The sequence below is a fragment of the Panthera onca genome, chromosome B2, assembly GCF_046562875.1.
Source record: "Panthera onca isolate mPanOnc1 chromosome B2, mPanOnc1 haplotype 2, whole genome shotgun sequence".
Classification (NCBI taxonomy): Eukaryota; Metazoa; Chordata; class Mammalia; order Carnivora; family Felidae; genus Panthera; species Panthera onca.
In genome coordinates, this window is record NC_138343.1 from 23,529,039 (window position 1) to 23,556,096 (window position 27,058).

Consider the following 27,058-nt stretch of genomic DNA (forward strand, 5'->3'; position numbering starts at 1 on the left):
ACTACATCACTTAAGTGTGAAATATGTCTTCAAGACCAGGTTGGAACCACAGGGTCTTAGCTCGCCTAGTGGATGCGAATGTGTGCCTGTCAGGAGTGACCGTCACTTCTGTGAATATTATGCTTTGTCCCCTGGAGTGACATCCCTACCAGTGTTCCCTTCCTCCTTTCTTCCATCCCTTTCCTCGGTTCCTGTGGGTCTGTGCCAGCCAGCTAGGCCGCCAGAACAGTCCCCTGCCATGTGCTGAGCTGTCACTGCCACCATTTCCTCCTTTCAGAGCCAGACTGACTCTATGGCTGCTGTCCCTGAAGAGTCTTTCCCTGCTTAGTCTTCTCGATTTCAGATGGGTGGAGGTGCAGAACAACAGAGAGCATTTCTGACTTTTCCCGAGACATGGATGTCGCACTGACTCTAATGCTCATGGAAGTACAGGCAGTGAGTTGGTTTAAATTATAGTCAATGAAGAACACCGTAAGATTAGTAAGACTAAATACACTCAATGTGAAGGAGCATGTTCTCAACTGTTCTCAGATGCTCAATTTCCAGTAGTTTTAACATGACAGGTTTCTAACTTCTACCCAAGAAACAGATTTGCAAGGTCACTGGCAGTTTCTTGGCTGCTGTTTTGTTCCAAAATGGCCAACTGTTTTTTAAAAAGTTATAGTGTGAGGGCACCCGGCTGGCTCAGTTGGTGGAGCATGCCAACTCTTAATCTCAGGGTTGTGAGTTCGAGCCCCATGTTGGGTGTAGAGATAACTAAAAATCTTTAAAAAATAATATAATAAAAAAGTTATAGTTTACCCAGACAAGTGAGAAATGCTGGAGAAAAGTGAAATAAGGACCCCTTTTCTTCCAGCCAAAAAAACACACATTAGGAGGTGCGGTGAGAAAACTTGATCAGCTTGGATGGGATGGGTTGGGGAGCTTTGAGCCTCAAGGAGGTGACGGCTCTGCCCCTCACTCTGTCAGGTCAGGCTCTCAACTCCCCAGAGCAGCAGCCTCCCCAGTCAACTCGGGGTGAGGACTTCAGCCATTCACTGGGCATTTCTCCAGCATCGCCCCATCAGGAGCGAGAGCTGCCAGCTTTATCACCAGCTCCGTGTGCTCTTCGGTGAGGGTCTGCTGGGTGTCACTCATGGCACCCAAGCCACAGGACTCACTGTGGCACATGGCACCAGGCAGGCATGCCCTGCATGTTTCCTGGGGACAAAGGGAGCTAAGATGTGGAAGAATACAGTCCTCAGCTAACCTGCTGCACAGCTTGTGACGGCAGCTTAGCTCCACAGATGTCAGTCTGTGCCTACAGGAAAGGACAGCTCTCACAGCTTGCTTTGGCTGCGTGCTCTTTTCATCCAGGGAACGTGATCCTTTCTGGCTTATCCTGCGTGCAGAGTTTTGCACCACATCCCGTGTGAAAAACCAAACCTGTGTAGCTTTGCCTCAGGCAGCTGGAAGCTTGCATACACCAAAAGCTCAAGAAGGGGACGTGGCATCTGGGTGGTCACCTTCTTTCTTCCTCTCTCCTTTCCTTCTTGCCTTCCTTCCCTGCCTTTCTCTCCTGTCTCTCCTTTCTTTCTTATATACGGAGACAGCATGAGCAGTAGAGGGAGAAAGACAGACTCCCAAGCAGGCTCCATGCCCAGCGCAGAGCCCAACGAACCATGAGATTGTAACCTGAGCCACAATCAAAAGTTGGACACTTAACCAACTGAGCCACTCAGGCGCCCCTGGGTGGTCACTTTCAATGAGGGCCGTCACAGCCTGACTCACCCCAGCAGCATTTACTACTTTCTGGACAAAGGTTTTAGTCAAATGCTCTGCACTTTTTGAGTGCCTGCTTCACAGGCAGGCTTCTCAGCCTGGGCACTGAAAACATTCAGAGCAGACAGCTCTGTGGAAAGGAGCCTGTCCTGTGATTCGGAGGACACTGAGCAGCACCCAGCCCTCCACCTGGCAGCATCGCCTCAGCTGTGACAATCAAGTCTCCAGACACTGAGGCATGTCCCCCAGGAGGAGGGGGATGGGGCACACTGCCCTGGCTGAGAATCACTGTGCATGTGGTACCAGTAGATCACAAGGAGAAGTAAAAAGTGACACATTTCAAAACTTGTCCAGGGAGGGGGAAATGCACCTGATGAAGAGCAGGCATTCATTTTGTCTGGCCTTCCTGCTCTATGTGGCTCTGCAAGATGGTATCCCTTCCCTTAAGTCCCGCCCTCTTTCCTCTCCTGGCCACGAGGCCTGTAACTTGTTTCCTCCCTCAGAGGAGCTGCAAGAAGATGTGGGGCTGAATTCTAAGGGTGCTTAACACGGAGCCAGATCACAGGGTGGGACAGGGATCTTGCTGATTTGGGAGCTCTCCTGAGATACAAGATTTAATACCCTGGCAAGTGCCCCATGAGACAGTGTGACCTTGCTCCTGGGATGGCTCCCAGAAGCATGGGGGAAGTGGCAGCCCAGACCAAGCGTGGCTGAGATGTCAGAAGCACCGTGGCTGTTGGATGGGGTGTGACAAGACGGCTCAAGGAGCTTGTGGCACATGCCGGAGACATGATCACAATGTAGGCCCCTGTGCTGGGAGTATGGCTGTGCTGGTCACAGCAGAGAAGAATGTGTTTTTTAAAAAACAATTCTGGAGTTTTTACTGAATGCTGGCTGAGGCAGAACACACAGCCATGGGACATCAAATAACCACACATCGGAAAGGTCCACCAGGAGCTGAGTTCCATCAGGCCCGCTAGAACACCAGAGGGCACAGAGGAGCCTAGACCCCCATGTCACCTGCCACCAGTGCCCTGCCTCAGCTCACGCCTACAGCCGTATGGGGGACTCTCTATGAGCAAGCCTGGTTTGTGGGTGGGCTGGCCCAGTGTACGGATGTGCAAACTGAAACAGACGGCAAGTCCACCAGTGCCTCACCCGGCTGTAGTTGGACAAGATAATGATGAAGGAAAACACCGACACATAGGGGGTGTGCCTGTCAACCACCTGGTGCGGAAGGAGAGGTGGACCAAGGTTAGAACACACAGTGACCAAGGGTGGTGTCCAATGGCCTGGCTGGCTGGTCAGGGGACAAGGGGCTCTGGCATGCAGATGACTGGGGAGATGTGTATTTGGCTGGGTCATGCTGGTGTTCAGGAGAGAGTACCCACTGCAGAGAGGAAGCAAACAGCTCTGTGAGACCAGCCTTGGTCGCTGGCCGCCCCAGTGCTGGCATGACAGACATGCAGACAAGAGTGCCCGTGGTGGGAGAGATGGAGCTCAAGGGCATGTAGTCTGATGTATCAAGGTGATTCAGCTACTGTGGCCGCTGAACATCTGGCCTCCAGCAAGACACCGATGCCAGACCACCTGCCTGGCATCGCTCCTGAGGAGACCAGCTGGTTGGCTACTTGGTGGCACGATGACTGTTGTCACAGGATACACACTTACTCTGGTCTGGGTTTGCTTTCCTGCCTTCATGAGCACCTCTCTCTGAGTGGGCATAAAGTGCCCAGTCTACCATGGGGTGTGCCAGGCCAGAACTCCCTCACAGCAAAGAGGGTGTGGGAGCAGCCTGTGACCATGGGGACCCTCTGGCTATGTCATATTCGTCATCTCCAGAAGCCACTGCTGATGGAGCACTAGAATGGTGTGAGGTACAGGCGGGGTACCATCTTGAAGGTGTGTACATGAAGATGGGCACCTTCCTCTGAGTTACAGTGTACAGAGTGCATCAAAGACCCTGACACAGTACCAGGTGCCCGACAGGAAAAATCCTTGGGATTGGGTAAGAAAGGAAGCAGGTGCGGCCCCCTCTCCCCACCAATGATCTGAGGGCCATTGAGCCTCTGGCCCTCGAAACTGTTCCGGAAGGGGCACAATTGGCCAGTGGACACAGCAAGGGTCCTACTGAACTTAAGGGTATGACTGCTACCTGGGCACCTGGTGCCTCCTGGGAGCCCCTGGGTCCTCCCCCACCCAGCCGCAGACACGAATGTGCAAGTGCAGCAACTCAGGGCTCATGGGATGGGGGACCCGTGTTCCACCACCAACGTGGCCACCGAGGCCAGCGGCAGTGCCAGCTGTGGGTGGTTTGGGACTAGAACAGGAAGGGAAAGGACAAGGATGGGGGTGGTCCTGAGACCAGATGTGGCAGTGGGAGCCATATGGGTCCCACTAACCTTCTTCCTCTTTCCTTTAAACTTTATTTGGGGAATAGGTTTAAACTTCTGGAAAGATCATAAGAGCAATGTACAGAGTTCCTGTAAACCCCTCACCCCTCTAATGTTAACATCTTACATGACTTCTTACAATGATCAAAAACAGAAAATTACCATCAACATGGTACTATGAACCAAAGTACAAACCCTCTGCAAAGTTTGCTGGTTTTCCCATTAAAGTCCTTCCTCTGACCCAGAACTGTGTCTGAGATCCCATGCTGCATGAAGTGGACTCTCTCTGCTGCAGAGCCACCTCATCCATGGTCACACCCCTCTTCCTGGGCAGCCCACACTCGGTGATGATGGACATAAAGGAATTAGCCATTTCAGCCCACTGTGGGTCAACTATCCCAGGCCATACATGTCCCAGAGCTTCCCATGGTGGCCCAAACCTCCCTCTGTCCAGTCCCCCAACCACTGCCATCCTGCCCACAGGTACAGACTAATATTTCCCCACCACACCAGACTCCACTTCCATGTCTGCTGTGGAGACCCCAACCCATGACACCACCTCATGCCCTACTTCAAGGAATAAGAAATGCAATGTGTGTAGCTGCTTGAAAAATCAAAAGCTACAAACACAAACTCTTATTATGGATGGATTAAAAATTAAAAAAAAAAAAACAACTCCACAATCAGATGGGAAGACTTCTCTTATCTTAAACAACTTTGCTCCTTTCATTGCTTTCCCTTAAAAGTGCAGATTTTAGGATGGCTCAGTTGGTTAAGTGTCCGACTTCGACGCAGGTCATGATCTCATGGTTCCTGAGTTCGAGCCCCTCATCGGGCTCTGTGCTGACAACTTGGAGCCTGGAGCCTGCTTTAGATTTTGTGTCTCCCTCTCTCTTTGCCCCTCCTCCACTCATACTCTGTCTCTCTCTCAAAAATAAACATTAAAAAAATTTTTTAAAAAGTGCAGATTTCAGGTTATTGGGTTAAGAACTTTTCGAATGCACACTGCTGTTTGGGTTACAAATTGGGTATTTACTAATAGCAGATATCAGTGTCAATTATGCAGAGAGATAGATTCCTCACCATATTATTTCCTTCTCTAGGAAATAATGCAACACAGTGTCAATAAACGTTCTATGAACCAAAACATGAAAACCTCCTATGATTTCATGAATTAAGAATATGAGTTAATGAACAGGATTGAACTACAAGTGCATCTGATGGAAAGTCTCCTCAGAATGACACCCTCTATATATTTAGAAAAAACAATAACCAAATTAGATTTCTTTAGGAAGTTTTCTACAATAATTTTTAAAAACAGAGGTACTCACAGATGCTCCTCCCATAATCTTGGGAAACATAACGGTGGAACAGCCATCTGGACTCTGTCCGAAGGTAGTATAGGGTGTTTGAAACCAAGCCTTTTCATTGGCCCAAACCACATCACAAAGAGGCAATATGGAGGCTCCTAGTCCAATGGCTGGGCCATTTACTGCTACAATAATAGGCTTCTTAAACTGAATGAAAGTATTCACGAAGTTTCTAAAATGAAAAATAAATGGGAAATTACTCAAAACATTGTGTATTTGAGCAACAGAAAAATCTACTTTTATAGAATTCAATATATCAAGATGTAAACTCTTTGGAAATCAGTACAAGTTGACTGAGATTCGTGGAAGGCCCTCTTCCAGAAGCGACCCAGAGACTTATGTATTGTGTGTTGTAAAGGCTTCACAATACCCTGGACACTGTGTGAGAGTGGCTGTTGCTATAGGACCTATGTGAAGATCATGGGTGACATACAGCCAGAGGCTGCTCTTGGATTTGCAGCTGGCTCTAGGCCAATCCATCTTTCTCTTCAACTTTTGTTCCCTTTAAGACACAGGAGTCCAATTAACACTGTGGGCTTCAGATGACCAATCTAGACGCTCTCCCAAAGAAAAACTGGCATGGGGCATACCAAGACAGTGCAGTGTTAAGAGAAGACTAGGGGGTTGGGGTTAGAACCTATGTGGTCTGAGTCTGGACTTGGTATGTGATTTCAGACAACTCATTGACTACTTGGAAACCACAGATATTTCCTGAGTTTATGTAGAATTAGATGGAATGATGGGATGCCTGGGTGGCTCAGTTGGTTAAGCATCTGACTTCAGCTCAGGTCATGATCTCATGGTTTGTGAGTTCGAGCCCCACATCGGGCTCTGTGCTGACAGCTTGGAGCCTGGAGCCTGCTTCAGATTCTGTGTCTCCCTCTCGCTCTGCCCTTCCCCAGCTTGTGCTCTCTTTCTCTCTTTCTCTCAAAAATGAATAAACATTAAAAAAAAAAAAAAAGAATTAGATGGAATGACCTGGGAGAGGGATGTATATACAAGAAACTTCCAGGCTGGTTTAAGACAGGAGACCCAAGAAAGAACAGCAAGCACCACAGACACATGCCTGCACACCACTGTGTACCCCAGTGGAGATTACGATTACAGCAGGATCTCAAAGGAGAGCAGGACTAGTGGTTGGGCAGCCTTCACAGAGGACGTGGATTTTGACAGAACTGAGCCAGTGCTATTTCTGGATTTGTTTTAGGATCAGACTGGAAAAGTAGGCTGCTCTTCAATTAAGGGTAGGCTGGTGCCACACCATACTGGTAATGTGCATCTTCTTCCTACCACTAGAAACTAATTTTATGTTCAGAGGTTGCTGCTTGCTATGATTTCACATGGTGAAAAAAAGGACAAACATGCACCAACATAAATGGAAGGTCATTCCTTTAGGGCAGTCAGAGTTCTAGATCAGAATTACAGAATTCTAAACCTGACCCCGTCTTCAGTACGAGAACAATCTGGTTGCTCTCTGTAATTCGGTAACTTAAAAGCTGGAGCAAATCTATTCAGGTCATCTCTGAAAATGCTGACTTAGATCTTAGATGGTCTCCCATCTCCCCAGATACTGACATGAGAGGTTATGTTTTTTTTTTTTTTTGGAGGAGGGCAGGTGAGGGAGTTTTGGGACATGCATGTGTGAGGAACAGGAGAGACAATGTGCTGCAGAATCTGGCAGCCTGCATGCCCAGCTCCAGGGACTATTCTCAAAGGCACCCTGTGGCCAGTGCAGACCTCAGCCCAGCCCCCAAGGTCCCCTAAGATTTGTGGGATCTTCACACTGAACGAGAATTGACTCATTCAAATGAATGAGCTGCTGTAAGACTTTCTAAATGAGAGCCTGAGGCACTGTTAGAAAGATCACACTGGGTTTTAATGATACAAAGAGAGCCAGACAACCTTTTAAATAGGTTCTTGGAATAATGTATACAATTTACATGAAGCTACTTCGCTTGTGCCACCTTTTGAAGATTTGGGGTCAATGACATGATGGAAATACATCTTCTGAGCTTAGTTACTGATGATTCTCAAAAGGATCTCCATGATGCAGAGCAGACGTTTTCAAAATATGTCCCCTGGTGCCCTGGAGTCGCCCGGCTTTCATCTGCCTCATGTCAACAGGGGCCTAGTAGGAACTGTTCCCATGCTAACAACATCTGGAAACCATGGATGGGATGGCAGAGTAACATGAAAGAAATGACCAAATACTGCCACAAGAAAGTGACTTTATAGAGAAATGGTCAAATTCTCTACAATTAATAATTAGAGTAATTAATTCCTCGACATAGCAGCATTCTTTCTCACGTTCGGTTTGCATAAAAGAAAAAAAATGCTTCTAAAGTAGATGTTGCAAAATCAAAGTCTGGAGAAATTGTTTAGAACTGATCTCCCCCTCCCCACTCCCAGTTATTTTTATTTTTGCCTGGAACGATAACTTAATCTAACACTGGTGGCCGCTTCTGGGAGGGGTATGAATTAACTTGTACACTCGACCAAAGATCATCTTTCCCTTTCAGAGGACAGAGCCGACCATTCTGACGTGTGAGCTCTGACATGTCAGAAACTAGCATGATCCACAGAGAAATCTGTTTAGAACAACAACAAACTTCCTAGAAATGCTTTCCTGTTTAGTAGAAACTTCCCAGAGCCACAAAGCCTTGGCTATGTGGGGTTGCACAGTAAGCCACATATCAAACCAGAGACAGGAAGGTGGGGGCAGCTTTCGGGCCTGGGGACCAAGCTCTCAGGAGCTGGCATTCAAGGAAGGACTGTCCACTGCTTCTGGGGGGAGGGGAGCGGAAAGCACGTATGTTTTGGAACTTAAAATGCATGAATGTCCAAAATGTGTGCAATGCAACATACCAAATTTGAATTTCAGCTTCCTGTGAATTATCTGTGAACTGAGCTATAAAGGCTGTGTTGGGTATAGCAGGGAAGGAAGGAGATTGTATTTGTCATAAAATGAATTTAAAAAGACTTATGATTAAACAAAAGCAAACTTCTATCCATTTCTTTGAAGAGCATTTACTACTTCACAGATATCACCAAAAAAGTCAGATAATCACCCAAGAACAATAGTCTAGAAACTGGGGAAAATGGAAAATGAAGCATGCAGAAATTATTAAGTTTCAACAGCAAGTTCATGGTCATTTTTCAAGGGAGCCCTCTCTTCACTGTGAATATCTGGATAGAACTAAAGTGGGGAGAGGTCAGGTTCTGGGGGACATTTGCTGGTCTGCTTTATGTCTCCCCACATTTCTGCTCTTCTCACTCCATGCTGGAGGAAGGTGCCTGCTTTCTGGGGCCAGGCAGCTCCTGGTGCTTCAGACACTAAGCGGCAGCTAGTGGTTCCCACAGACTCAGAAGCCTAATATTATAAACTGACTCAAAATAATTTTGTTTTTATCACTAATGTGCTGAATATTTTTATTATAATGGATCTGCAAACTGGTTATGACCAGCAGCCCCAAGAATGGAATTAGGTGTAGTAGATACCTGACAATCTAATGTTCAAACCTAACCTTTCTACTTCCCACTTCTTATAGGGGAAACTTGCTATAGTGATGTTCTTTGCTCCAAAGTTTTAAGGAATTCAAGACCAGACATACAGAAGTAACAAATATACAGCTTTATGTGTAAAGCCTATCTCATACATATAAAGATTAATTTAAATGCAAATGAGCAAGAGCAAAGGTTAAGTGAATCTGGTATAACTAATTATTTTTGGGTCCTGCCAGAGTACATAAAGGAAAATTCACATTGACAAAAATATATTCATTTAAAGAAGAACCAAGTGGGTTTCCCTAAAGCGGGATTTGGCCTTTGCATAGAAAAGCTTTTTGTTGGGGGAGAGGAAAGTGACAGGAGAGAGGGAGGGTCTGGAGAAGAAATGGGAGTGGGCAACTACCTGAAATAAATACCTGAGGTTACCGAAAGATTCTACAAATGAGATCTCTTGATCCATCTTTCCTCTGCATTTTCTAATCCCAACAGTGCAAACCTCAGCCACTGTCAAGGGCAATTCAACATGGGAGGAGTCGCTGGACTAGGGTTGAGTCACTTGAGATTTAGAAGTGGAGTTCAGGGGGCTACTGGGTGGCTCAGGTGATTAAGCATTTGACTTTTGATCTCTGCTCAGGTCATGATCTCATGGTTCAAGAGTTCGAGCCCTGAGTTGGGCTCTGCTGATAGCACGGAGCCTGCTTGGAATTCTTTCTTCCTCTCTCTCTGCCCCTACCCCACTTGTGTTTTCTTTTTCTCTCTCAAAATAAACTTAAAAATAAAAAAAAAGAAAAAGAAAAAAAAAAAGAAGTGGAGCTCAGGGAGCATCTACAGGGAGAAACAAGCCAGAACGCAGGAGGCACTGACCGACAAGTCTGATTTTCTTATTAGAGCAGAGCTCCCCAAATCATAGTATTATGTGTAAAGTCAGTGTGCGCTTACAGAAAATCTACAAAGTCAAGGCCCGAGGCATAGTAGTTTGTATTTAAAAATTGAAAATTAAACCCAAGTAATTCATCCTGAAAGGCTGGGATGGGTTAGTCATCAGGAAATCTACAAGCTGTCTTAGAAGTACTGACAGTCTGTCACGGAATTACGCGTATTGATCAAGCAGTTTAATTTGAAACTGAGTAACACGATGGTCCTATCTAGGATACAACAAGTTTGAAATTACTTAGATCAGAGACAATACTTAATTAAAACAGATGGTAAAATTTCAAACCATTTTTGGAAAAACAATTACCATATGATAACCTAAAAACTAGTAATGTGCACAAAGATGAAGGAACCTCTTGTATGCATACATACATCTATCTGTACACAGTGAGAAAACAGATCAACTTTGAAAATTATTAAAAATGTTATAAAAGGCCAAGTTAATGCCCTGACACCCTAATGTACGGGGTTCCAGAGCTCCTCTGATGGGCCAATTAGGACAGCACCTGTCAGAGCCATCTTGGGAAGTCTGCCAGCTTCCCTGGTCCACCCCACACCCACCAAGATAGAATAAAGCACTCCCACCAATACTGACGTGCACTTCCAGGATGGTCTGGGGGACCTGGGGGACCAGGAAGCCCTGTGCTCCCAAGGTCCTGGTGTAGGGTCTCAGCCATGTGGAGCCCAATAATCACCCAAAGAAGCTCAACTTCAACTCAACCAAGTACCTGGAGATTTGGAGAGGATCCAACCAAGTTTTCTTTGCACGTCTGTGTGTCTAAGTTTCCATCCCCCTGTACATTATCAAGGCAAAAGCATATGGAAAGCATTCTTAGGGGTTATTCAGGGATAGGTCATTTTAGTGAGGTGGGTAGGGCAGTCCAATGGTCTTCCTGGTTGGTGACTGGGTTCCATAAATAAAATTAATTTCTAAATAATTAGATACATTTGATTATACTTCCAGTGATTAGCATGAGAAGTGAGGGATATGGAAACAGAATATGTACCTGTATATGCTTAACAGAACTAGGTGATCCTAAGGAAGCTTTTTGTAATGTTAGGAGATAGTAGGGGAAAATCTCCAAACGGAAGAGATGGAAATATCTAAAAGCAAGTTGCAAAATAACATACAGTATAATTCCATTTATTTAACAGAACTAAAAATAAATTTGTATTATCTATAATATGTATGTGATGCATATTTGACAGCGTTTAGAAAAAGGCTGGGAAGACATAAATGAAGGTGGGCTTCTGGGAGGGGGGAGCATGTGAGAGAAAAGGAACTCTTACTTTTCACTCTGTAAGATCTAGTTTTATGGGCAGCTGGAACTCAGGATGAACTTGAACAAGAATGAGTACTACTTGTACTAAAACAAACTTTTCAGGTGATGTTATGGAACCAGCTTGTCATAAAGCCTAGCCAATTTATTTCAGAGTAAGCAAATGGTAAATTATTATGTGAAAGAGAATGTATCTTTATTTAAGGGCTGAAGACAGAACGTGCTCATAGTACAATAATGGAAACTCTGGCTATATGCTATTGTACACGCTAATCATTAGAACATTCCCTGAGCACTCACTGGGTTTGAGCCAGCCTTGAAATCAGTTATTTGCTCAAGGCAAGCAGTAATTTATGCCAGGCCCACAGAAAAGACAGATGATTTAATTAATTTTGATACCAGTGTCTCTCAGTGAAGGGAGACACGCATTTTACTCACAAGGCTTGTTGGAGCCTGTACTACCTACTACCAGGGATTGGTACACAAGGAGGGAGACACTCAAACCAACCATTAGAAAACACCACTTATGCATACCTGATAGCTTCTGCCATTTTAGTGCTTTCTCTTTTTCTGTCATCTGTTAAACGCCGTATAAAATAAATAAAGTCGAGACCGCAGCAGAAGACGCTGCCCACCGCGCTGAGCAGCACAAGCTTGCTATCGTCGGCAGCAGCTGTGCTCAGGGCACTCTGGACTTCTTTCATTACCTGGAAGTCACCAGAAGTTAAAGTGGCAAAGAGTATTTCTGATACAGAATCCCAGAAAAATTTCACTACTGGATAATCTGGACCCAGAGAAAGTACTGATATTGTTCCCTGTATCTACCACAATTTAAACTAATTCACAAATGTATTTCCTATAACCTGAGATTTGGAATGCTGGGGACAGAGTAAGTTACATGTCTAATTATGAACAGAATATAATTAGAAAGACATGTAAAACTAAGTTATCTTAATATTCTGGTCATTGTGACTCTCAGTAGATGAGGCAAGTTACAGAGGATATCCACTTGGCATTTCTACAGTTTGGACAGCAGGTGGCACATTCAACCAGTTGAAAGAAACTAGGGTTCCGTGCCCTTTTTTTTTTTTAAACACCAGCCTACCACACTTGGGACAGAAACCCCAGTAGTTTGGTGTGCAAATATATTAAGCACAAGTTGTTTTAGAAGGGCACAAAACCATTGAAAATGATCTCTATGAAGCACGCGCAAATAACCAATGAAGGACTCTGTGGTCTAAAACTGTACTGGGGACCAACCCTGAACTGGTTTGTCCTGTGACCCTGGCCAGACTTACAAGCTTTGTGGAGTTTGGTTTTCTTGTCTGGAGAAAGCCTGACCTAGCTTTTCACAAGTGGAAAACAAACAAATATGAGGGCATAAATTTCCAAAACTTCGTGTTTTAGATATTTCTGAGTTCGTTTTTGAACCTCTGCAAGCAAGCAGCAGTCTCCCTGGATTTTGAAAGCCAACTTTACCAGCTACTACCCACAAGGGACAGGGGTCCAAGTCACTGCAGTGGGAACGAAGTTCCACCACAATGCTGAAGATGCACAGGAAAGATATAACTGGGGGCCCGGGGCCATTTTAATCTCGTCCGAACAAAGAGCCCTTCGAGAGTCTGATGACTAAAGACGAGCACGCGCACACAGGAGTTTCATATGCGAGTCTTGGGGGGAGGCCTGCGCCCCCTGGAGAACAAGGCGGGCATGCACATTCGCACTTGCCCGGCTGCACCAGAGGCACAGTGTTGTCTGGGGCAAGACTGCCACACCTTCCTTCTTGTGCCTACCTCTGGCAGGGCACAAGGAGAGTTAGGGCACAAAGAGCACCGATTCCGTCCAGCCTGGCCGGGAAACAAGGGCGTGGAGAAACATGAAGCACAAAGCAGCCCAAGGGACGTCTCTCACCTCTGGGTTTAGTGAGTTATTCTCTGATGATTTTGTTGACAACAAGATGTGGGTGAAGCCATCCTGCTTCCTGACGACAATATCTCTGTATCTGTAGGCACTTTCTGTTTGCCTCACACTGAAACGCAACCGCTTGTCAAAAGGCTGGTCTCTTCTGTCATCAATAAATTTCCTTTTCCCGGCTGTCACTCCTGTAACAGATGTCTGTATGTTGGTTGTTCCATTGGCTGTTAGCGCGTCCATAAACGGAGATGTACCTGCCGAGAGTTTGAAATCACAGTGGTCTGTGATGTCCAGCTACGAGTCCCTCCCCAGTGTCGTCTCTGAATTGGGTAAAAATGCTCATTATGAACCCAGGATTTAATGTATCAAAGCAAGGCTGTTAAAAAGTCTACTTTGAAAGGCATTTGTTTTCCTTCCAAGTCTGACAAGGAAATCACCCTCTTGCTTATCTTGCCTAAAAAATACAGATGGAAAGGTACTTGCTGAAAACAGGCTACAGAATTTGAGACTACTGGAGAATGGGATTAAAAGAGAAGGGGGTCTCATGAAGAGTACCTATTCCAGGCTTGAGAAGTTGGGATGAAAAAAGAAAATATCTTACTATTCCAGCCAAAGCTACCTGCCATTCCGTTGAAGTTTCTTTTTTCTGAATGCAAGATGACTTGTACCGAAACGAAACGCGAGGCGACCACCTGTTTCAGCTGGTCTACCGAGGGCTGCTGCAGTGGCCACCACTGCAGACCAGCGCCCCCTTGTGGGGCACTTGAGACTCTCAGGTCTTTCTTCTGATGCCCTGGGAGGTGAGTATCTGCCCACTGGCCCCAGTTCTACATTTCCAAACAGCCTTCCAAATAGAACTTCAAGACAGTTCTCTTTCCTGCCACATAAAATGTTCTGCTAATTTTTCCTCCTGTGTCAGCTTCTCAGTGTCAACTTCGTTGCTGTCTTAAAGATATGGTCTCCTGAACCTAATATTTCTTATAACAAAGGCAAGAGTTCCATTTAATGCTTTCCTACAATTATCAAGTTATGTCAGGGTAAGAATTCAAGTATTAAAGGTAAATAATTATTCATATGAATTTTCTGAATATTATCTCACCTGGTAAGGAATATATAGAGCCTTTGGGGAGGGTGTGGAGAAAGGGAAAGAAATGTAGGAAAACTGTATCAAGCTTTACTAATAAAATTAGCACTGGCAGAAGTTCTCTGAGGGGAAGAACATGAATTATAGGTCAGAAATACTTCTTCCACAATGAAAGAAAATAAGCCAGGACTACCAGAAAAGACTTGGGAATGGACATTTAGAGAAATCAAATAATCTCCCTTGGTAAAACAACAGGACTTTCATTGGTTGAAATGCTTTTGAGGTGTTTAAAAAAAATTCAATTTTTTGAAATTTTGGAAGAGGTTATAATAAATGCACATGGTTCAAGAATCTACAACTGTAAAAAGATATACCGTAAATGGTCTCCCACCACTCATGCTCTCCATTTGCCCAGGACCGCCCCCCTCCCCCCCCCCCCCCCCCCCCCGGTTAGCTACCATGTTTGGTTTCCCAGTCTCCTTCCACTGTGTCTTGATATATACACAGGCAAGTAAGAATATAAATATTTCTACCCCCATTAAAAGACACAAATGATAGTTTAGTAGACACAGTATTTTGTCACATCTTGTTTATTCATTCGACAGTATCTTAGAACTTGTCTTATCATCAGGTGATGTTTTGTTCTTTTCTAAGGCTGCACAACAGTCTACTGAATGGATGTTCTATAATCTACTTTTACCAATCCACACTGCAATAAACACAAATATTTAATGGTTGTTTGGTATTACAAACAATGCTGCAACGCAAACCTTGGCCTCTCTCATTCCAATGCTGGCCAGTATCTCCAACTGAAAGATCACTGGATTAGCTGTTGTTACCAGCAGCACTGGGTGTTGCTGAATCCTTCTGAGGAAGCTAGCAAGGATCCTTTCTCTTTGTTTTAATTTTCAATCTCTCTTCTATCAGAACCCTCCCCATCTGTGTTTAAACACCTTCTTCAATCTCTTGTGCTCTCAGATACCCCTCTAATCTGCTCTTCTCAGCACTGCCCTCTCTCCTCACGCCCATCATGGTCTCACCAGGTCTACACCTGCTGCCTCCTTGTCCCCTCCATCCTCTATAGACTCCACTGCAGCTAGAGGCCACATGACCAGATAACTTCTGAGTAACAGGGAACTGGATCACAGGTGACTCTGAACCATTAAGCCTGGGTGTGTAGGAGATGGGGCACCCACAGGGTAGTCTGACATAGCTGGGGGATGAGGACAGGGGAGAAACTTGGCTTTATCCATGGTTACTATTCGGGTACAGATGCTCCAGAGTCCAGGAATGGGGGCAGGAAAAGTCGGGGTGGAGATGAGTACTTGGGAACTGGTGCCCAGAGAGGATGGTTGGATAGAGAAGTAGGAGCTCCAAAGGGAGGAGTGAGGAGCGAACTTGCTGGGGAGACACATGTAGGGCCAGGAGGCAGCAGGGAAGCAGGGAGGCTGTAAGAGGCTTCCTTCAAAGGAAGGAGAGGCTGCCGTGGCCATGAGGACATGTCAACAGTGGCATGTGCCTCAGAGAGGTGGAGGAGAACAGAGAAGAGGCAATGGAGGGGAGATAAGAAGCCATTAATAAACTCAGGCAAGTTGTGTCACTAGAGCATGAAGGGTAAAAAAGAAAAAGACTGTAGGATACAATGAGAGACAGATCAAAGTTGTTAAATAGAAAACATGCATTTGTTAAAATGCTGTTTTCAGGAACACAGAGATACAGCTGCAGGTGAGAGGGCCCTGATGTGGATGTGATGGCTGACAATGCTCTCCCTGCCTAAACAGAGAGCACATGAGAAGCAATACTTTGCAGAGAGGAAAGCTGGAGGCCACCTGACTCAGGGTGAAGGGTGATCTGACAAAATCGAAATGAGTGGAGGCTCCAGCCTGCCCAGGAGGACAGCGTTCTTGCAGAATACACATGCCAGTGTGCTAGTAACAACAGGTGAGAGCTGTCTGGATCTTTGAGAATTACTAACCTGAGCTGAATTAATTGGTGCTGTATCAGAACACAACAAGAAAGACCCAACAACACAGGGGAAGGCCTGTTGAAGGCTGGCTAGCTGCCTTCCGCCAGGACAAAGCCTGCTGACTTTGGATCAGCCCCCTCCACCCCTGAACTGCTCTCTCAGTCTCTTTTCTTTCCCTATTTAAAAGACACGTATTCCTTACCTCTATAGGCAGATTTCCTGGTGGCTTCTTCCCACAGAAGCAGGATTTCTAGGCTATGGGGTCTATGTAGCCTTTATATGTGAGCTTCACAAAAAGCCCATTTTCCTTTCTTTGAAGCAGTAAGTCTTATGGAGCTATCCGTGGTTCTGCAAATGTGGAAATGGATTCATGTTGGCTCATGCTGACCAGGATTGTTGAACTTGGCCTTCATCTCCCTGTTAAAACTGCATTGGCTCACTTTACAGTCCATGCTGATTTCAGACTCTGTGATCCTGCTAGGGCCTCAAGTATCACGCCCACCCAGTAAGACTCCTGGGACCCCTTCTTATCTACCTACAGGGCCATGTGACTGTGCTGTATTTGGGTAGAGAAGTGTTCACAGTGGGACTGCATCTCAGAATCACAGGCTGCCAGCACTGAGCTAGGTCCTGACCCCTACCTCACCCCCATCTGTCATTTATAACCCTTAGCCCCTCACTCATGACAAGCTAGCCATGGCATTCTTTCACTGGCCAGGGCCTTTGTACTTGCTCTTCCCTCTGCCTAGAATGTTCTTGCCCTAGAGCTTCAAATGGCTGGTTCCTTCTGCTCATCTGAACGGCAGCTCAAAATGTCATCTCTGCCGACAAGCCTTTGTGGAGAAGCCCCTCCCCCTAATGGGGGCCCTCCCATCACAATTCACTTCACCCCGGCTTGTTTTTCCCATAGCCCTCCTCACCAAAGGTATTTCTTCCTCATTTGATTTTTTATTTATTGTATATATTGTCACTGTACTCCACTAAGCTCTGTGAGAGCAGGGTCCCTATGTGTCTCATTCACTAATGTAATCCCAGGGTTTGGAACACTTCATATTTACTGAATAAATGAAGGTAAGGGACCTTCAAGTCCCACCAGTCCAGTGCCCTTCACTCAGGGACGAGAAAGTAAGTGGCCTGTCCAGCGTCACACAGCTAGCTGATCACCTGGTGCCAACCTCGGGACAGCAGGTGCTATCCTTTAGAGCAAAATCAACTGCTAATGACCAATCTAAAAAAGGTAAACACCGAGATTCAGGAAAAAATATCCTCCACACATAAACTGTGTGAAAATTCTCTGTGACTCCCTGGACCCACAGCTCTGACGAAAAAGCAGAGCAAACGTTCTGAGTGGACAGTTCCTTAAGGATTTGGATTCAGAGACTACTAAATGCCTTCCTAGGATTTATTGGCATAAAAGCCAGGAAAAAACCCACTTTAGTGCCTCTCCTAATAAATGGTTTTCTTTTAACATGCTCGAGAGTAAAAAGAATACCCTCAAACATGTATTTGTTAACCTGTTAGAATTCACTGCTTCAAAAAGCATGTCTCTCTAAAAACGATATGTGCCTTCTGCTTCTAAACTTAAGAGAGAAACAGTAGCTGCATTTCGTTACTTGCCAGCGAGGAGTAGAAAACTGAACAAAATCTACCAAACAACTGTTTCAGAAGCTGGACAACAGACAGTGCAGGACCACGTTCCCAGTGTGAAAGCTGGGAACCCGGCTTTCTGCCTGGAGGCTATTTCCACACGGTAGGTACAGGGACACTGCGTGCAGCTCAGCAAAAGTGCTAAAATCAGGAGGAGCCCAGAAGGCTTTAATTTGTGGGGCAGGGTACTTTAAAGGAGGGAGCTACACAGAAAGTTCCAGAACTGCTTATGGATCCTCTTGAGTCCTTGCTGAACACCAATCTCAGTATGCATGAGGTGAAACTCCACAAGGTTGGCAGACCAACAACTTTTGAGGAAAAAATTACCTATGAACATGTAACTGCCAGAGCACACACAGGGCTGGTGTAATCCCCAGCCAGGGTGGAGAGGGACACTGGGTCGAGACCCTGGAACAGGCACATGTTAGTAGTGGAAGTACTCTAGCTCTAGAACTGCACTAACAACACTTAAAAATAAGCCTTCGAAGGATCAGATTTGCAAGTAAAAATTGGCTGTCAGAACAAACCTAACACTTAAAAAAGTGGACAAGAAAATCCAGCGCCCCAAAATGTAGAAGTCCCAGTGTGTAACAGCCAAAAAAATTACTAGATATGCTAAGAAATAGAAAAATCGGACCGATGACCAAGACTAAATCAGTTAATAGAAAGAGATCTAAAAATAAAAGATGATGAAATAAGAGAAAAGGACATTTCCAAAACTTATAAACAACCTCAGTGTGCTCAAGAATTTAAAAGACAGGAGTGCCTGGGTGGTTCACTCGGTTAAGCAACCAACTTCAGCTCAGGTCATGATCTCACAGTTCATGAGTTCAAGTCCTGCATCGGGCTCTGTGCTGACAACAGCTTGGAGCCTGGAGCCTGCTTCGGATTCTGTGTCACCCCTCTCTCTACCCCTCCCCCCACTCACACTCTCTCTCTCTCTCTCTCTCTCTCTCTCTCTCTCAAAAATAAACATTAAAAAATATTTTTTAAAAATTTAAAAGATAACACAAACATATGAATTTCATTAGGTATGTTTAACAGATTAGATGCTGTGCAAGATAAGATCAGAGGGGGAAAAAAAGAAAGATCAGAGAACTTGAAGACCAACAGATTCTATCCAAAATGAAACACAGAGAGAAAAGAAAAAACAGAGTAGAGCCTGGGTGTGGGCTATCAGAGCATCTAGCATATGCATAATTTGAGTCCAAGAAAGGGTGTGTGCAAGTGTGTAAAAACATTTGCAGAAATAATGGCTCAAAGTTTTCCATATTCGATGAAAACCAGAAGCTTACAGACCCAAGAAGCTTAACAAATACCAATCAAGATAAACAGAAAACCACAGTAAGGCACATAATAATCAATCTGCAAATGCTAGTGATAAAAGAAAATCTTCAAAGCAGACAGAAAGAAAAAAGCAGGAAAGGGATGGCATCTTTAAAGTGCATGAAGTAAGAAATAAAAAGCTTACAGCACACATGCACCATATCTGTCTTTCAGAAACAGGAGAAATAAAAACTTTTCTAGACAAAAGCTGAGAAAATCTGTAGCCAGCCGACCCACACTATAAGAAATGCTAAAGGAAGTTCTTCAGGGAAAATGCTAGCAGAAAGAAGCTTGGATATATATACAAAAGAACTGATAAACATGTGGGTAAAAGTGAACCTACACAGACTATATATCAAGTTTAATTAACTAAAAGGAGGTAGTAATTGGCTAATCCCACCCCCCCAACTCTCCCCTGAGTTCACATCAACCTAACCAGAATGAATAAAAACCACTGTGTATACACTACATAAATACATTAGAGTATCTTCAAGAAATTGACATCTTTCTGGAAAAATATGAATTCTCAAGACTGAGCTCAGCTACAACAGAAACAAAGAGAAAAAATAAGGAAGGAAAGATACAAGTAAAGTTATTTGGGGCTAGGCAAGGTAGGAGCAGCTGAGTACAAAAGAAAACAGTTTCAAAGTTCCGAGGAAAGAAGGAAATCTACCAAGTTCATTTTGCAAAGAGGATAATTTAACTCTAATGTCAGAACTTGACATGATGACACAAAACCACACACCAATTTTACTTATTTCTTGGGACACCATGGTCCCATTTTATTAACATTAAATACTGCAAAGCTATCTTTCTCAATTTCAATTCTAATAGACTTCCAATTGCAACCCCGGTGACTAAGATTTGGCGGGAAGACAAGCTAAGAAATTTTGGAAGAGAATAATGAGCGATACGTACCTTGCTAGTTGTATATTCATAACTATTAAGGGCATGATTCTACTCTAGGGGAAAATGACCAACTAGAATTAACCAAGGACTAGCTCCTAGGATGACAATCTGTGTATTACAAATAAACAGGATTGGTAAAGATCATTCAATAAGTGGTAATCAAAAACCGAGTAATTTTCTTGGAACAGTCATTTTATGTCTTTACTGAAAATGAAACACAGATACATACACACACACAAGATGAGCACAGAAAAATGCTTTCAATGGAATGAAAACACCAAAACATGAAAAACTGATCTCCCAAATAAAAAATGAAATAATCTTTTCTACCTATAAATTAGGAATCTTAAAATATGGCAATTAAATCAGGGCTGGTGAAGAGCACACATACATATATGGATACCTTTCTAGAGAGCAATTCTGTAAGATGTGTCCATCAACCTTTGTCCTTGTAATTCCATTTTTAGAATTACACTCTAACAGAAAAAAAATTATATGGGATATTTTCACATATAAAAGGTATTCAAATAATTTTATCTTTAAAATGGAGAAACTGGAAAGAGCCGTAATTGTAAGAGTAAGGAAATGGTTAAATGACCAATGGGACATGTGCACCTGACACATAGAAAGCAGCCACTATCAGGATGTTTATGAAGACTGTTAACATACAGGTCAGTAAGTGTTTCACAGCAGCTACTGTTTACATTATATGTTACATATGCCAAGCTTTTAACCTAACTAATTAAAACCACATGACATCTGAAAGTTGGGTTGTATCTGCAGATCTGTTCTCAAGCTTGTGTTCTATTACTTTGTTACAACCAAAATTACACAGCACAGAAATGAAAATTAAACGTATCAAAAGGTATTATAGTGTAATCAACAATGCTTACATGTGAGTTTACTAAAAATGTAAATACATAAAAAAGTCAATAATGGCTCTTTCTTAGTGATAGAGATATGGGTAATTTTTATATTCTTGGTATTTTGTAAATTTTTACAATTTACTGATATCAGGGTAAAAACCACTTGAAAACAGACTACAGCAACCAAAATCCAGACAAAAACTTCTGGGATATTATTTTTAAATAGGTAAAGATTTATTGGTATTTCCCTAAGTGTATTTTAGTTTATGGTTGTTTAATCAAAAGTTGGCAAATTCAAGGAAGTATGGGTCTCAGGTGCAAGAAAAGTTCAAAACCTGCTGACTGTTACTTTAGTCTAAAGTTAGAGAACAAATACTACAGTATCTACAGAATTATTACTTTTTAAAAAATGTTTTTTGAATTTTTTTTTATTTTTGAGAAAGAGAGTGTGTGCAGGGGAGAGGCAGAGAGAGATGGAGACACAAAATCCAAAGCAGGCTTCAGGCTCTGAGCTGTCAGCATAGAGCCTAATGTGGGGCTTGAACTCACGAACCACGAGATCATGACCTGAGCTGAAGCAGATGCTTAACCACTGAGCCACCCAGGTGCCTCAGAATTATTACTTTTCAAAGTTTATTTATTTTGGGGGGTGAGGGAGGGAGGGAGGGAGACAGAGAGAGAGGGAGAGGGAGAAAGAGGGAGGGAGGGAGAATGAGAGGGAAAGGGGCAAGGGCAGAGAGAGAGGGGGAGAGAGAATCCCAAACAGACTCTGTGCTGTTCAGCACAGAGCCTGATTTGGGGCTCAATCCATGAACCATGAGAACATGACCTGAGCCGAAATAAAGGGTCAAGTGACTGAGCCACCTCGGTGCCCCAGTGTCTATAGAATCATTAACACACCTTTACAGAGTTTAACATTTCAAAACATTGTCCCCCATACCTACTGAACCTAATCCTATTTAACCATACAGAAGCCTACCACTTTATTCAGATTATATAATCTGCAAACTGAATTAACAGAAAACTTTTCAAATGAACGTGGAAGGGAGGCTTTAAACATTATATCCTTTTCCTCCCATAACATGTTAAATGAATCAATTCTTTGTAAATAATTATAAAAGTGTCTGCCCCAACTCCTTCAAATACAGGTCCCTGTCCGTAGGGATCTCTGGATTTAAGGCTATGTATGCTTATTCTTAGCTGTCTTCATAAAAGACAGTAAAATATGGTCAGTGCTGCTATAAAGTTCTGCTTCAACAGGATGGGTAGATTAGGAACAGTTTCGAGCACACTGCAGATTTCGTGTATCATGCCTGATTTTGTCTGGAGAAGGCTGGTGCATGCACAACCGCACGCCGGGGACTCTGGGTGGGCAGGAATACACAAAACCCGTGCCTCCAATAGCCACCGCTGCCTTCCGTGTGCTTTCAGATCCCCCTTTCACTGCTTTACAGTAACGGATGCGCTGACCCTTCCCACACCCACTTCCAGCATAAAACTACACACCTTTTTCATGATACAGTGCCACATCTATTGCAGTATTTATGGCTTTCTTAACCATTTAATATGTCAAATTGTAGTACCACTTTTATTAGGGTCCTATCTTATTGTTAAATATGCCAATGACAAAGTTTCCTTCTCCATTTCCCACATAAGCCTGGTGCTGTTTAGTGCATGATTTTGCATAGTGTGGCAATTTTTAGGGATGCGTATGTTGCATTATAGCAGAACTGGCTGCAAGTTTTCTTTCCATTGCTCAGTATCAAAGTCATTCTTTTTGCCTGAGATCAAGAAAGAATTTATTCACAGCCACGTTTTAGACCTGGCCCTAAAAATAAAATCACCTAACTAACGATTAGCTTCAAGAGGCCATACATAAACCAACAAGCAACTGCTCAGTGGGGAATTAGGATGAAAATGCTTATAATCAATCGCCACATTCAGACAGAGCTCTGGTATTCATCAGCCCAACCCCTCCAGGAGGAACTTGCCAGGCAGGGACTCTACCCAAATGCCACTGAAAAGTGCCTGGACACTGCCATCCCCACCCCAACAGAGTGGGCTTCCACGGCAAAGGCCTCCGTGGCTTCTCAAGGTGAAGGAACACTCTCCAACTGGAGAGGGCCAGGTGTTGCACGTTGTGTTCTGAAGTGCTGAAGTGGGCTCTGCTTTCTCTGCCGGATGCCTTCCTTTGTCTTCCATGGCAGGCTGCTCCCAAATCTCTCTACCCACAAATCTGTCTTTAGAGCTTCGTACTTACTTTCAAGCTAATTATACCCCACTGTTTCAAAGAGCAACCCATCACACAATCCTCCTTAGGAGACCCGTGTTTAAGGGCAATGGTACCTCAACTCCCAATTCCAGCCGACCTCCATGTACCAAAAGAGTTCCTCCCCTCCCCTGCAGACCACAGCCGCATCTTTCTCGCTCCACATCAGTCAGGGGGAATCTTGTCCTGCCTGGTACCCTGCAGGAGGGTGCAAATGATCTTTAGAATCTATCAACACTTGTTGCCCCGTGACTCCCAGCCCACCTAGATTCTTCCAGTCAGGTCCCTGGGGATCAGCACACAGGTCAGGCCCCCCACTGCTGGTAAGATGTGCCCAGGCACCACCTGCTGCTCCGGCTTTGGGATTCAGAGATCATGTGCAAGCTCATTTTTACTCACCACTGAGACCCTTGAATGCTGTGCTTGGGGGTGCTTTATTTTTGTACACTGTATTAGGACAGACCCAGTAAATAGCCATTTAAGACACTGAGCCTCTTCGTCATGCACATTCGATGTAATCAAACTGAAATATTAGAACTGCTATCATTAAGAATAATTTCTGCTGCACAAGCACATCTTCCCTGTCCTGCCCATCCCCAGTGCTCAGCTATGTTGTGGATACATTGGCTATCCCCTGCCCCAGTGCCCGACCATAAATTCTAGTCATTAGGTTCTGCCGGCCCAGCCTTTGGAGCCCAAAGGCAATACAAGTAGCACAGCAAATGGGAGGGAAGGCCAGACTATCCCTGGTGACCAGCACCACACTTTCCATAAATGTGCTGGAAACCACAGCAATGTGCTGCAAAGATTAGCCACTTGCTCAAGTCAGGCAAACCTGCCAGTTATTCCCAAATCCTAAAGCCTGAGGCAGGCTCTTTCCCATTCCAGCTGCTGCAGCAAATGTTGTCCACGTGGGGTCTAGATTAGAAGGCCCCTTTCTTCTAACCATTTCACTATGGCTACTCTGCACCTCATAAGCTCTGGGGTTCTTTGTGTAGGGGTGGCCAGCCGGGTGGGTGCTGTGTTACCCTTCCCTGTCTACACAACAGTGCTTTTCAAGCTCTGGGATACAAAATCAATTTTGTGGATACCAATCAGTATTCATTTATTTAGACAAGACAGGAGAAACTGGAGACCACTGCACACCAGCACCCTGGGCCGCCAGGTAAAACGTGTCTCTTATTGTGGGCTGCACTGGGGGAGTTTGAGAGCGCGGCTCAGATTACCCAGCACCTGTGCATGTAGCATCCTGTGAGAGGGCCTGAGCAGTGCTTCCAGCCATGGCCTTGACATGGGGTCTCCCTGGTCACCCCAACCTGGAGGTGGTATCTCTTGTGGAGCTCTCCAGCACTTGTCACATTGGACTGTAAGGAGCTGACTGCCCTGAGGAGGAGGACGCCTCTGTGCCTAGGCCCCAGCATGGCCCTTGGGTTTGTGACTCATGGGTAGCATCTGATAAATGAATAAACCTGGTCTGCAGGTCTTCTGCTTTCTCAACAGTGTCATTAAGGTATCCCCTCCCTGGCCCGCTGCCACTGTGTGTGGCAGGACACTGACTACGGGTAGAGATCCACAGGGTCACAGGCCTCTGGGGGTCATGTCTTCCATCACTTGGCAATGGGAAGGGACAGATGCACCACCACCCTGCACACTCACATCTAGTTTATTAATGCCTCCTCCTCCTGGTCTCTGCATTGTTCTCTCGATTCGCCTGATTTTCACAATGATTATTCTAGATCTTGACTACTCCATCCGCCTCACTGCCCCTCTGGCTCCTAGTTTTGCTACCGCACACTGGCCATGGCCAACTCTATGGTCACAATAGCTTTCCTCAACCCTCTTCATTCAACTATTTTCCTGATAAAACAAGAACAAAAAAACCCCCAAAAATCAAAAAACAAAAACCCAACTTAAATAAAAAACTTATCAGGTGAATAATTAAGGTTTTCCATAAGTTGGGTTTCTTTTGCATCTCCGACATTCTCTCCTAAGAATGAATCAGGCACTCTCCTCCCATTCCAGGCATGACCAGTTGCATCCAAGCTATTTAATATGAGCTGGAGCCATGCTCGCTGGCTAGCGGGCTCCAAAACTTTGTACCAAGTAGCTACTGGCACAGTATTAGCACTGAGAAAACCATACTCCAAACTACTCATTCTTTAAAGAGTAAAAGTATACTTAAGAATGGAGGCTGTATAAAAGCCATTTTAGTCCATGAAGCATTCAAATTATTTCCCTGAAACCACTAAATAACTCATGAATGCTAGAAATGTACTCAAGGCAGATGAATGACAAACTGTGAAATGAACTAGTTAAAAAACAGAGTACACAAAATTAGGAAGCATTTTGAAAGTCAACAGAAAAAGGACCATAAGTGGTGGTTTCTTCAATTAAAATCACCCTGTGTAATAATTAACTTTCAGAAAGAACCAACCTAAAAATACTAGGTATGAAAAAGGAATGAGGAGACTTAAAAAGAAAAATACTATTTTGAGATAAAAAGTAGCAACTGATGAAACTATGTAACTTTAAATAAACTCCAGTCAATGATAATTTCCTAAAACCTATGTCAGATTAGCCTGATTAAACCAAAGAATTATGAACCAGGAGATACAGGACAATATAGTATTAGATGTGGGAATTACTATATTTTGCCATCAGTAGCAGGGGTTCTCAATCTGTGCAGGAGCATCATGGGGCAGGTCTTTAAAAATGCTCCTTGGGCCCACATTCCCAACTTACTGGTGGGGGCATCCAGGAGTGGAGCACTGGCACCGTTCCCATGAAATGCTGATGCATGCTGAGGGTGGAAAACCATAGATGTAGGGTAAATGGGCTTGGTGTCCTCCAATGATGTAGCATTCTTGTGGCCTGAAACAGAATATTCAGGGTAACCTAAAGGGAAAAGCCTAAGTCAGAAGATGGAGACTAGATTAGCAGTAACATTTCCTCCAACTTGGAGGAAGGGTCACTAAAGTCCAAACAACAGAAACAAATAAGGAAATGGAAAAAAAGGAAAAGAATATATGATACTTAGAAGAAGCAAAGCACACTGGAAGGAATATAGGGAGATGCTAAAACAGGTGAGGAAGGGCATTAGGAATGTAGAGACACTTGAACTATTCTACAATATTCAGCACGACTGGTTTTTCTCCAATAATGAATTCAGTGAGCAAGTTAAAGGAGACAGTAAAAACTCAGATCTGGAAACCAACAGGGAGTTTTCAGTGCTGGTCAGTATTGACAAGATCACACTACTTTCCCCTTTAAAGACTGCATTTTAGGAGACACGTTCACAATTTCACTGTTAAAGAGCCTCAAACAGTCTAATGGTTCTTGTATTACTTGTATTCATAATTTTTCAGTTAACATCATTTAGGAAAAGTGAATACATCCACATTCTGATTGATCACTTTCCCTCAGAATGGATTTTCCATTCATTGACAACTGTTTTCTAACTTTCTTCTTTGTCTTCACCAAAAGCAAGAGGGGAAACCCTGTGATCAATCATACTAGTCTATCAGAGGAGGTGAGCAAAAGTCAGAGAAATAAATGGAGGCAGAGGGACCACAACTAACACCCACAGGCTCATCCATACTTGTGGAGTGCAGTACGGGGCATCTCACTAAATCCGCCCTTTACTAGATGAAAACACAAGATCCAGAGAGCTTAACTGTCTTGCCTGAGGTCACGGAGCGGTGAGGAAGTGCAAAGCTCAGTTCACGCTCAGGCCCGCTCGATGCACCATGCAGAAAGACATACACATGGAAAGCTAAAGGGCGAAAGGTAAATGATGGAAATGAGTGATTAGTGACAATGACTGCCTTAATGTC

General features: G+C 44.3%; 1 protein-coding gene across 6 annotated transcripts in view; it reads right to left on the reverse strand.

Moving 5' to 3' along the window:
- CDYL (chromodomain Y like) overlaps positions 1-27,058 on the reverse strand; it is a 240,921-nt gene that overhangs the window by 4,741 nt on the left and 209,122 nt on the right. For 5 of the 6 annotated variants that reach the window (XM_060614908.2, XM_060614903.2, XM_078446672.1 and 2 more), the window contains 3 exons: positions 13,156-13,412; positions 11,779-11,951; positions 5,486-5,696 (listed from right to left, as the gene is read on the reverse strand). In XM_060614908.2, the coding sequence (XP_060470891.2) occupies positions 5,486-5,696; positions 11,779-11,951; positions 13,156-13,412 (641 nt within the window). The remainder of the gene's footprint in view (positions 1-5,485; positions 5,697-11,778; positions 11,952-13,155; positions 13,413-27,058) is intronic. The other variant, XM_060614905.2, reaches the window with a different exon arrangement.